This window comes from Mustela nivalis, assembly GCF_964662115.1.
Source record: "Mustela nivalis genome assembly, chromosome: 9".
Classification (NCBI taxonomy): domain Eukaryota; kingdom Metazoa; phylum Chordata; class Mammalia; order Carnivora; family Mustelidae; genus Mustela; species Mustela nivalis.
In genome coordinates, this window is record NC_139028.1 from 88,889,172 (window position 1) to 88,902,306 (window position 13,135).

Consider the following 13,135-nt stretch of genomic DNA (forward strand, 5'->3'; position numbering starts at 1 on the left):
AGACCTGCTCAGCAGAGTGCCTGGTGATGAAAGGACAGCAAGTGCCAATTTGTAAGAGCTATTTCCAATGTTCCTTTGTTAGAAGGCCCAGTGGAGAGAGCTTCAGGCCTTTGGACAGTCACCCTGGCCCTCCTGGAGGCTATTCATACATATGGAATGATGAACCTGGACCACGAGCCAGTCTACCCCGCAGATTGAGCGGGCTGGGCGGCTTCCTGCCCCCTCACAATGGAAAGCAATTTTAGTTAAGTGCTTAGCTTAATTAGTTTGTGTCCAGACGTGCTGTCAAAAGCTGTACACGCACACTTGTCATCATGATCATCCCCCTGTCCCTGGAAAGCCTGCTTTTCCAGAAGTCTGAGCTTAGCTCCAGATGAAATTTCCATTCAGTCACTCTCACTCTCACTCCAGCTCCCTAGGAAGCGCCCTGAAGTCAACACCTTCTTCTATTGATGTGGCAGATCAGAGGAGGGTTGTTAAGTTCTCACAGTACCTCTTTTGGCCCATCATGGCCACTGTGGTCATGGACCACCTCTGCTTGGGAAGGTCAAGTGTCCGCTCTGTGAGCTCAGACCAAAGTGTCCACCACACATGCTGGGTGGCAGCCAAGACACTTAATCGATATTAACAATTAAGATGGTTACACACGTGAGCCTGAGCAGGAATTCTGGCCTAAAACATTCTCTCTACCCAGCGGGTACTGAAATCAAGGATTCTTTTCATCAGTTACACCAAAGAGTCCACAACAGAAGGAGGAAAGGAAGATCTGTCAGAATACGATCCAATGGGCACCGGAATGTAGACTTTTGGGCTATACTGCGGTTTTGAGATCATGCTGCATTTCTTCACTGGCTGTTCCAGAGAAAATACAGAAAACATTATTTAGTTTACCACACCCCATTGTGCCTGTTGACTCCTGGCTGCCATAACATTTTAGTGACGGACATAAATAAAGGACAGCGAGGAGGCAACAGTAACAGCTCCTGGGGACAAACGAGACCGAGGAGTGGTTACTCTCTTACCCACTGGTTCACCCTCTCCCAAGCACGCACACAACCACAAACCCATCCCTAGCCTCCACTGCACGTGACCCTCCCTCCAGAAATCACAATGGTCAAGACGAAATAGTCACCCTCTGAAGCCTACGGCAAGAGAGATGATGGTGTGGTGGAAGGAAAGAGGAGACTGAGTGCCTTATCGATCTACCTGCTGGCCTGTGAAAGGTGGGTAATAAAAATTTATTGAAAATCAGAAAAAAAAATCACTTATTCTAATTCTTCTGGAAGGCAGCACTAATGTTGCATATGAATAACCCCCGACCCCTTCCCCAGGACTAAACCACCATCCTGCTACCAGCCAACCCTCCAAACAGGACAGATTTAAAAATCTTGCAATTTTATTTGCATATAAAGGCCGCTAGATATAGAATATCACAATAAATTTAAAAGAAACAACTGCTTTCCTAAATTTCATTAACAAGATAACATAAAATAGAATAAAGCTCAACAGCATTTACAATGGGAAAACAGAAATGACTATTAGCGACAATATTTTGTGCTAGCGAAGATTGCATCGACACACAGTGCAAAATGGGGGGAGGGAGAGGAAGTAAGAAGACAATTCAGGGTATTTAAATATAAAGGACGACTAAGCCTTATTTTAGTTACCTTCCATTGCATCCACGTAAGTCTGTACATGCCTGCAACTGTACCTAGACTTAACTCAAGCTCTTTGAGACCTTGAGCTCTGAGACAATGTGTCAGCCCCTTCGGACTTCTGATGCCCTGCTATAAAGCATCCCTTTGCAGTTGTACTGTCCTTGGCAATATTAAACTCCTAACTTAGTCATAATACACAAAAAATATTTATATATATAAACCCATACTGAAAAGGAGTCTGCACGCTCAATTGTTTTTTTAACTGTATGAAATATCTGCTCTTGACAGATTCCATTTCCATATTTTTAAAGCTAAAATAATTTAAAAGAAACAAACAAACAATGAGATCTTGTAGAACCACAGTACAGATCTCACGAGCTAAGCCATCCTTTAAACGAGGGCCGTTTTCTTCCCTGGACGCAGCTTTCTTTATCGTGAGAGTGTGAAGAGAAGTTTTTCCACGCCTACTTTTGCTGAAAAGATTGCTATAAATCCAGGCCATGTCTGCAAAAAAGAAGGGTTACCAAGAAAACAACAACAACAACAAAACATCAAAAAATAAAACACTTCAAACAATACTCTTCAACAGTTGTGCAAATCTGGGTGGTTTTTAAAACACTACCTACCTGTTTTTCTTTCTTTTTTTATTTTTTTTCTTTTTCTTCCAGCTTAAAGCATATTAAAATAAGACTTTCATCACCTTTTTAAAAAGAAAGCTTGGCTGTCCTTTGGCGAATACTAACAATTTACAATGGCGTGGCCTTTGAGAAAACGGAAGTCATTTTACAAATTCACAATGCTCCTTTCATTTCGAATGGACGCCCCATTTAAAAAAAAAATAATAATAAAATAAAGGAGAAGCACAACCTCTAGCGTCATTTGTGTTCCAGTAATTTACAAAAAGAACTCACAGGATTTGGAAATAAACAAGTAAGAGAATGTAAGTTTATAATTAGAAAAATGGCAGTTTATAGACCTTCCCTCACATTCCAATTGGGCTTTCGGAGCTTCAGGAACCCTGTGGGTTTGGAAGGTCAAATATAATTGGAGGGTTGGTCGGTTGAAAGCTGACTGTACATGTTGAGGCATTGATGTACGTTGTATAACCGTCGGTCATAATGCCGTAACCTGTGGAGACAGAGTGTCATGCTTTACTGTAATAGATACAAATGAGAGTGACTCAGTGGTGAGCTGTCACGCAAGGAAAACTAAAAAAATCTTTGCCAGTGGGCAGCGAGATGAGATTCAATGAAGGCTCCCCCAATGGTAACAGCTTTCGGAAGCTGCCTTCCAATTACATTCTGTTTTCTTTAAAGGGAGAATCCTCACTTCAAAGCAAAGTGATTCTTTTTTTCTCTACTTAAGCCTTAGATTTGTCAGGGAAGACTGTGATTTCTTTCGTAGTGTGAATAAAGAAAAAAAACATCATTTTCCCCCTCTTTTTAAAATATGATTTTCATTTCAAAGCCCTGCATTAATTATTGAGCTCTAGGAACAGAAAGAGTACCGAAAGGGATTCCTCAGGGTACACAACTCCAAACCCCACATGGGCTTCGGGACAGGTGTGGAGGGAAAGGGCCTTGCATCAGGATCTAGGAGGGGTAGGTGTGCAGCTTCCTTATCTAGGAGATGATCTCTAAACTGCCTCAGTGAACGTTAACAATACCAGAACTTATCTCCCTCGAATTGTGTGGCTTTGGTACTGAGTTCCGTTTCATTCAAATAAGTCAAGTAATCGCTTTTCCCAGTGATTTGCAGAGACATCACCAGAGGTTCAAGCAAAAAAGCTTCCTGCATGCAGTACATAAATCTCTCGTGACCTATTGGAAGGAAACTAAGAAAGTTTCTCTGGGTTTTCGGTATGTTAACTCCCTTTTATAATTTTTAATTTGTTGACATTTTCAGCATGTTTGCAAGTTTGCACATTTCCCTGGACACCTTCGACCTACCTTAGAGCCTCTAGAATTAAGTTTGTAATTCTATGTTGGTATCAGGTTCTTGTGGAATAGAAAAATATGCACGTGAGAAATTAAATTACCAGGACTTACAAAAATAGCTGAGGTTTTTTCCTTTTCTTTCCTTTTTTTTTTTTTTCTTTCTTTCTATTTGCTAAAATGTGCCCCCAAGTAAGCCTGTGGAGAGCTTAATGAGGGTCAATGAAAAAATCTCTTAAGAAAAGAAAAGAGGCATTTAAAATGTGCACTGTTTAGTTCTGGGGTCATAAAGTCTTGTTATCTCTCTCCATCAAGAGGTTGGTATTTGCCCTCTCTCTGCCCTCTTCAGCTGTCTTAAGTGAATACAAGTGAGACAAGTTTATTTGAATATGATCTCCTCCCTTTTAAACAAGTTTATTATTTTGGGACTTCAGTGGAATTCCCCAATTGTCTGGCTAGCTTAAAGCTAATTAATGATTAAAAAAAAAAAAAAAAAAAAGGATCACATACAAACTCGTAGGCATGCTGCAGGAATTCAAGCCTGATCACTGTCCCCCAGAAATGCCAGTGAGACGCGTGCTCCCATCCCCCGCCCCATCCCCCAATCCAGTACCACGCCTTAGAGAAGTCCCCCCTTCTCTGGGACCACGGCTCAAGGTCAGGGAAGGACGATGCCCACTCTTGGGAAGTTGCCCCCCAGCATTCCATGCGCTCGGCTGGTGCCTGCCCTTGGATTTTCTCAGGCATTCGTAGGATGATTTTCAATACATAATACTTTTGTTTTTTTTATTTTTTTATTTTTTAAAGATTTTTATTTATTTATCAGAGAGAGAGAGGGGGGGAGAGAGCGAGCACAGGCAGACAGAATGGCAGGCAGAGGCAGAGGGAGAAGCAGGCTCCCCGCTGAGCAAGGAGCCCGATGTGGGACTCGATCCCAGGACGCTGGGATCATGACCTGAGCCGAAGGCAGCTGCTTAACCAACTGAGCCACCCAGGCGTCCCAATACATAATACTTTTAAATCCACGTCTAACCCAGAAGCCAATGGATCTGTGGGCTTTGAACAGCACACTTTGTTTTCTCATTTCATCAGACACAGAGGCCTCAGCAACTCACCTGCTGATTCATAAATGACTGCGGAGGACAAGCTGTAAGGGGGCGCTGGAGAAAATACAGCAGCTGCCTATGTAAACGCACCCACGGCCCGGAAACCCCCGGAACTGGGAGAGACCGGTAGGGCCAGGAAATCGAAGGCCTGCTGAAGGACAGCTTCGTATGGGTCTAAAAACCCTCGCTTAAAAAAGGAAGGAAAGACAAAACCTAGAACCGTCAAGTTTCCTGGGAGGCTTTCCGGTTCTGTGAACTTGACTCCAGCTCACCGTGAAAGGCAGAACTAGAGGCAACTGGACCAGTTCCCGTGAAGGCGAGATTAAATTATTCTGTTTCGCCTCAGCCTGACCCTAAGAGTGCTGATGATTTCTGAGAAGTCTGAAAGGGTTTTCGGAGGTTCGTAAGGAAACAACTACCTGCAAGTGTGCAGGTGCCTGCCGCTTCTGTTCTAGAACCTTCACTGCATGTCTCAAGTTATCTGTTTCAGAGAATGCCTTGTCTTCCTGGGTCTTCACGTGTGTTCCATATGAAGCACAGTATTTACAGACAGAAAGAGGCCACAGAAGTTATTTCGTCTAATATCTAGCCCATTTCTTTTATCTTAAAGAAAAAAAAATATGTACTTTTTTGACCTCAAGTCTGCTCTCCATTGGTGGTTAGTGAACATTCTTCCCCGAAACTCTGAGATTCCAGAAGTTGCCTTGGGGGAGTGCTGGGCTTTCCATAGGGTGAACCAAACCTAGTTCTTTCTCTCCACTTTCTCTCTGCTTCAGAGAGAGCAGCTCCACATAAAACACGCATCAGGGGCACCTGGGTGGCTCAGTGGGGTAAAGCCTCTGCTTTCAGCTCGGGTCATGATCTCAGGGTCCTGGGATGGAGCCCCGCATCGGGTTCTCTGCTCAGCAGGGAGCCTGCTTCTCCCTCCCTCTCTGCCTGCTTCTCTGCCTACTTGTGATCTCTGTCTGTCAAATAAATAAATAACATCTTAAAAAAAAAAAACAAACAAACACGCAACAGTGTCATAGGCAGGTGCTTCTCCTGATGCTTCATCTTATAAAAGGGTTCTGTCGCTGGTAAAAAGTTTGACAAGCACTGCTCCAGTCATTCCCAGGGGAGCCGAGGTCCCCACTCTGGAATGAGACCATGAACCTCATGAATGCCTTTCTTCTGATCTTACCTTCGTGGATGCCACCAAAAACGTGGAGCTTGGGCCGGACTCGCCTCTGGACGGTGTTTAAAAGCTCCACGCAGCCCACTCTTTGAAGCTCCTTTGGAACCCAGTCTCGAAAACCTATGGGCAAAATGCAATCAATACTCTTAATTTTCCTTCTTCAGGTAAGGTTTCATTTAGACTTTCAGGAAGCCATAACTCACAGAAGGTTTATTACATTATCTGTAATCCTAGCCTCTCCATTAAAGCTCACAATGGCTTTTAAGGAACTTTTCACTTGTCACTTTGTCTTCTTTAGGTTCTTGAAACTTCTTCTCTCTTTTTTTTTTGGGGGGGGGGTTTCCATTTTTTTCTTTCTGTTAATTAACATTTTTTTTTTCCCCTTTAAGGGATTTGATTTATGCGGCCCTGGTTTCAAATTTTCATGGGCCTAATGACATGTATTCCCGGCAGTTCCTGCAATATCTCTTTCTTTTACAATTCAGTTACTTTCTCATTTATTATATCTTTCTTATAGCAGTTTACTTCTAAGATGGCTCAAAGAAGACAGGCTAGGAGGGGCTGTCCGTAAACTGGCCACAAGATACCTGACCCTGCTTAGATACATCAGCTCTTAACCCTTGGTGGTTCCTGCTGACCAAATCATGGAAATGTCCTGCTCTTCCTCCGGTCTCCTCTCTAACAACAGGCAACAACATGACCTCATGGCGGCATCCCGTAAGCTGGGGCTAATTGACTACCTTTAAAGTAAAAGCCGCTTACTTCCATGCTTAATGCAGAAAATCCATAAAAACGGACATCAATTGTAGCACAAGTCAGGTATCTGAATGATGATGGTCAAAATGGAACCCATACGCCTCAGCAGGATGGGTATAAAGAAGGCAGGTGGGACTAACAGCTAAATCGTCATCTGGGAGAATCCAGACCATAGCTCCATTAGGGGATTTCTGCTACTTAGAAATGATCGGGGAGAAATGGACAGATAAGCTTGTTCCACTTTGCTTGAAGAAACTGTAGAAATGAAAATAGAGCATCTCTGTACAAATGTGTTAGGTGGGGGTTGGGGAATGGCCGGAGAGGCTGGAAAGAACATCAGATGAAAATGGGGGCCCCATGAAACTTCCACCAGGGGTTTCAAAACTGTTAATCAGAGGAAAAAAATCCTTAATCCAAAGTGACTGGCATATTCTGGCATATTCCCTCATGGAGGTCTGTTTCTCGAAGGGGGAAAATATGTAATTCATATATAATCAACCTGAGAAGGCAGCCTGTTTCTACCATAATAGTAAAGTCTCACAGAGCTTGACTCATAGAGTAAAGTCTCTTTCCTCCTCAGTGGGGCCCATCTTCACTCCCACCCCAATCCGGCATTTTCACAAGAATCCCAATAATGTACTGATTAAGGTTCAACCTCACCTGGTGAAAACCTTGCCTGACCTTTTATTTTGGAACCCCTTGAGGAAGAACTCACTTTGCTATATGCATAGCCCTCTCCAGATTACTCCATGTTTGCTACAGAGAAAGGGATGGTAGGCTCCCTGTGGAAAGTTCCTGGGATGTCTGAATTCTTTGGAGACTAGAATTCAGACTTATTACTACTGCCATTGGCTTCTGTACCAAAGTTAGTGGTTTGATGAATCTGTCAATCAATTGTTCTGTCCAAAGTTGTGTTCCAGATAACACTGGAGTCATGTGGACGTTTCTGTGGGGAGAATATCCCAGTCTTGTTTACAATACACAACCTTAGGGGAATCATGTCTGTTCCCAAGGAGGATAGTCAGTAAAAGGATCAAGTTGGCTGAGATGCTCTCTCTGTAGGTCTCGATGGGTAACTCATGCTGATCAGATATTTAGCTAGCCCTTCAGGAGTTAGTCTCTAATGACTGCAAAATAGGGAAATCAATGAATTAGGGATGATACGTGTTGTTGGTAAGTATAATCTTTTAAAACATGGATGGGATGGAATGGAATGGGATGAAATAGGGAAAAAAGCATGGGGATGGTGATTCTTAAATATTGAAAAAGTCAGGAAGTGCTAGATCTTGTGCAAATCTGGACAATTTCCCTATCTGCAACAGAGCAGGTTTCTCTTCTCTTGCTTCTCCCTATCATTAAAATATGCCACCATAACTCGCACCTGGGTCCTCCCTTTGGCTATTTCTATGTGAAACACAGAGCACTCCCCTGGTAAGAGAAGGAAAGCAGCCCTCCGTGGGTTGGAGGAAACAATACTGACAAAGATTAAATTCACAGTAGGGGACATGAGTTAGATTTTCTTATTTTTCAAGTTGACAGAGGAGGGAAGTGATATGGACAACAACCCAAGCCAAAGGGAAAAATTGTGAAAATAATTGTATTTTCTTCCTTTTTCCAAACCAAACCTTGCTAGTACTGTACATGTGGACATTTATTAAGAGTGCAGATTTCATGTTATGTGTTTTTTACCACAATCAAAGAAAAAGGAAACTCTCCTATTGAAAGTGAAGTATCTTAATGTCTTGAGGACACCTTTGTTGGACAGGAAGGGTCTTGGCATCATAGATACCAGACAGATGGGGACCAGGGTGATAGGCACGTTTGAAAAATGTTCTGTGGCTAAGCCAAAGAGATCACAAGTTCTTGAATAATTAAAAGATAATCATATAAGTCAAAGAATCATCTTCTAGGCCATAATCTTCGTAAATAAAGGCATCTCTGAAGCATGCTGGTGATCTAAACCAGATGTGGGCTCAAGGATTCTGTAGCATGACCGTCTCTAAGTAACGTTCAACATAAGTCCTTATTTAACACCTAAGGTTTAAAAAAAAAAAAAAGAAAAAGAAAAAAGAATTCTTTGCTCATAGAATCAGCTCAAGTGTTAAACTTTTTTTTTTTTTAAATTTTTTATTTTTTATAAACATATATTTTTATCCCCAGGGGTACAGGTCTGTGAATCGCCAGGTTTACACACTTCACAGCACTCACCAAAGCACATACCCTCCCCAATGTCAAGTGTTAAACTTTTGAAGACTTCCTTATATGGAAAAGGAAAATGAGCTACTTTATCTTATCTCTGGGAGAAAGAGAGGGACAGAGACAGAGAGACAGAGAAAAGGGAGGCAGAGGGAGAGGGAGAGAGAATTTCAAGCAGGATCCACGCTGAGCATGGAGCCCGATGTGAGGCTCAATCCCACTACCCGAGCCCAAACCAAGAGCCAAATGCTTAACTAACAGTGCCACCCAGGCACCCCAAAGGAGCTACATTAAACAAAAGTGTTTTCCGTCATTTCATTCCCTCACAAGCCCTGTGACTGGGAGGTCTGTATCTTCCTTCCATTCCCCACCACACCTCCCTCACTCCTAAGTGAGTATAGTTCTTAAAATAAATGATCGAGCTCAAAAGGCTGTGGTGCTCCACACTCATTTGATTTTCCCTGACTCAACGAAATAAAAAAATTTAATTTCAAGAACACCTGTAAGCCCAGCAGAACTGCTGAGTTTAATTATCATACTGGTTTCTTTTAAAGACATTGACTTTTCTTTTTGTGTTCGCTTTTTATTTTTTGAAGGAAAAGGATTCTATCCCTGAAGCATTATTTATTATGCTTTATTATTATGAAAAAAGGCATCCCTTATGACAAAAGGACAACCTTTGCTTCACTTACCTAGAGGAGGTCCGTGTGTCATGAGGATGTCGATGCCCTCAGGGATGAGGTTCCACTTGTCCAGCAGAGACTGACCTCTGGGCAGGTTAAAGCCCCATCCATTAAACCACGGGGTCCTTTGGGGGAGATAATGCACACGGTATCAGGCCAGCAGAGCCGCGTTTCCGCTCTACGATATTTCTCTCTCGCACGCTCCCCCCATGGTTTGCGTTGCTCTCTTTTCTCTTTTTGATGGCTGGCCCTGGCAGCAGGATGCTTTTTTGTTGACGGCTTCAAAACCAAGGCATTTGAAAGCAAGTGTGGAGCCGAATTGTTCAACCAGAGAGGGGCACACGAGTCTCTACAGTGGAGACTCTCCCAGCAGACCTCTATCAACATTTTAACAATGCTTTGTCTTCTCCCCCAAATCTCCATGCTTCCTCAGATGCCTAGTTCCGATCCAAAGCATTTCCACCCTTCCTGCAGTATCTCAGAGCTCAGAAATTCTATCAGGACGCCTTCCCCCCCAAACACTGTGACACTGCTTCACCAGGAGCCTTCTTACTAACGCCCCTGGAGAAAAAGCCGGTGGTCAGAAGGCAGAGTGCGAATCCCTATACACGGAGATGTTCTAAATACGCTGGACAGAGAAAGCTGAAATAAATACAGGGGCTCTGACAGGGGGACAGGGAACAAAGAGCAAAGGTGGGCTTTTCCTCCTGTCATCAAAAGGAAGATTTGGGGGTCACTCTGGAATCCGCTCTTCTGACAGGGAACGGAAGCAGTCCACTCCTCTCGACAACTTCTGCTCCGGGAGCGAGTTTCTGAGACTGACCGCTTCATGCAGAAGTGAATCGGTTTGGGTCCCTCCTGTGATCATCTCTAGTTGGTGCTGAACGTGCCTCTACCATTTATAATAACAAGAGAATAACCAATTTTTCTCTACAGATGCTACCGGCTAAATCACATCAGAACAAAGCAGTTCCCAGGGCTGTCCTCCCAAACATCTAGTTACAACCTTTATTTTTTTAAAAACGACTCTTTCCCCTCCTGTAGGAAAACTCCCACTTGCTAAGGCATACATGCAAAAGATAAGCTGGTTAGTTTTCTGGATAAGCTGAACTTTCCTCTTCGACTTAAGTTGGCTCTTCCGTGCCGAAGAGGTGACCCTGTGTCCAAGTCAGCCTGGGCTGTTGACTGACCAAACAAGGTTGCACTCTTACTTAACGCCAGTCACAGGCCAGATAATCAGACTCTCTCAAGACTCAGAACTCAGAAATACAGACGCAGCATTCATTTGGTGTAGGAAAGGACAGAATGAAAGGAGGGCACCTGAAAACCATGTGAAAATTCATCTTACACATGAGAACCTCAGTCTACGGCCATACCACCCTGAACGTGTCCGATCTCGTCTGATCTCGGAAGCTAAGCAGGGTTGGGCCTGGTTAGTACTTGGATGGGAGACAAATGAGAACCTCAGTTCCCACTGATGTGCTTGAAAGAAAGTTCCAGAGATAACAGACTGTGTGGCCCCAGCTAGAAAAAGTGAAAGCAAGAAAGTATCTGACCTGGTTCCTATAATTATTTTCCAAGTTCCTAAGTCATCCTCAGGGGTTTATTTAGAGTAACAATAATAACTTTCAAAGCTCCTAAATAGGTGTTACAAGTCACTAAACCTGCAGTGATTTGTTACAGCAGCCAACAGGACACTGATACAGTGGCTAAAATGTCTGGGCCGTCTCTACCCTCCAGGAGCTGTATGCGACACTGGGTCTTACCTAGCGCACCACCTAGCGCCTGTGTAGCCAATCAGCACAGCTCTTCTCAGCCATGCTCCGCTGCTCAGCTAGACGCTGTGTTTTTGGTTTCCTTGGAGGACAAGGCAGCACTTGCTTTCTTAACCCAGGCTGCCAGGGAGGCACAGACATCACAGGCCTGAGGGTAACGTGAGGTAGACCCTCTTAGGGCTCAATGAGCCAATCTTGAGTCCATTTATCTTGTAGGACTTCCTACCTTCAGGTTCTTAAACATTTTCATTAGAGTCTGAAACAGACCTTTCCCAGTTTGGGATGCCCACCCTTCTCGTTCATTTTACAGTGACCCCTTTCCATGATTTGTCTTAAAAGTAAAAAGAAAAAAAAAATGGCAAGCTCAAAACCCAGTGAAAACTCAGTGAGCATTTTGGCATGAGAGAGAGAAAAATAAGCAAAAACATCTGTTTTCCTAGATTTTGAAAACAAGCTTCTGGGCCTATGGTTCCTGTCTGAATGGCAAATAAAGAAGGCTTGAAAGCGTCCCAAGCACACCCAAGTAGCTGGTACAATGAGGAGCTCTCATTTCACTGTCAGAGTCTGTCTGAGGGCAGTCAGCCTCTGGACCCCCAGGTCATCCCAGAGGATTCCAGAGTCATAGGAATAAGACTTCAATTTTCAGTCTTTCTCATTTTCTCTTGCAGAGGCTTCTCGGGAAACCCACAGCCCTATTCCCCCAGGAAGTGCTCAGTTTTATAAGTGCTTTGCAAGAGTAAGACAAGCCCATTGTCTTTGGATACCCCAAATTTTATTTGGTTAATGTTAAACTTGTGACAAAATCCAGAAGTTTCCAAGTTAAGGGTAAACTTTAAAAATATCTGGCTTTCATTTTGACTCAAGCCAATATGAACATGTATGAAGTGAGACAGAATTTAAATGATAAGAAAAGGAATATTTATCCAGCCCCTGATATGCTTTACACAGAGGTTTTAACATAGACTATTAAACTTCATTACTCATACAATCCATGAATTATTATTAATAATCTGTGAGTACTGCCAGCTCTATTTTTAGATAAAAAAGCTGAAGATCAGTGATATCAAGTAACTTGTCAATATTCCTAGGATTGGTTAAGTAGCGAGCTCAGATTCAAGATTCAGATCTGCTGGCTCCAAAGCCAGCTTTGAACTAGAAAGTTTCAGTTCCCTTGCACAAGTCTGAACTGAAACCTTCTAGTCCAATTGTGGTTTTGGCTTTCACACCTGTAAAGTAAAAACAGGGTCGCTCCATACAGTCGCTTAGGCTGTGCACTGCTCAACTTCAGGGGGTGCTGTGGTATTGTGTGTTCGAATTGGCTCTGAGCAAAAATGAAATGTGATTTCAATGATGTTATTATGGCTTTTATGATATTTTCTGTTCCTTTAGATCCCCCAAATAAGGCCTTTTCCACAAGACAATGGCCAACGAATCGGGAAAGCAGCCCAGTGATGTGTGCCAGAATTAACCCAGCATGGCTTTAATAAATAGGGGCACACAGAAGAGACATATGTGCTAATTCTCATTCTGGCATCCATTTATAAACTCACGTGAACCTCAGATAAGAGAGGGATGGTCAGTAGGCCACTTTCCTCATTTGAAAAATGAATGAGTCCATGGATTTGACTACTGGATTTTAGGACTGCTTGTAGGTTGCAGAAATCTCATGCAGGAGCCGCACACCCAAAGCAGGGGTGCTCTTGCTGGAGGGTTGGGAAGAAGGAGCTCTGAACCTGCTCACTCCCTGAGTTCCCTCCTCCTTTCTGACCTCTGCTTCCAAGCAAAGCCAGCAAAACCCGGCACTTGATGGTCCTTCTGTGATCAAGAAATCCTAACATTCTCTAAGTCTGTGC

The 13,135-nt window shown here is 43.3% G+C and overlaps 1 protein-coding gene across 5 annotated transcripts in view; it reads right to left on the reverse strand.

Moving 5' to 3' along the window:
- Positions 1–1,378: 1,378 nt before the first annotated feature.
- Positions 1,379–13,135, reverse strand: part of MPPED2 (metallophosphoesterase domain containing 2) — a 175,224-nt gene continuing 163,467 nt past the window's right edge. For all 5 annotated transcript variants that reach the window (XM_082682730.1, XM_082682734.1, XM_082682733.1 and 2 more), the window contains 3 exons: positions 9,517–9,632; positions 5,879–5,992; positions 1,379–2,786 (listed from right to left, as the gene is read on the reverse strand). In XM_082682730.1, coding sequence (XP_082538856.1) covers positions 2,668–2,786; positions 5,879–5,992; positions 9,517–9,632 — 349 coding nt within the window. In that variant the 3' untranslated portion in view covers positions 1,379–2,667. The remainder of the gene's footprint in view (positions 2,787–5,878; positions 5,993–9,516; positions 9,633–13,135) is intronic.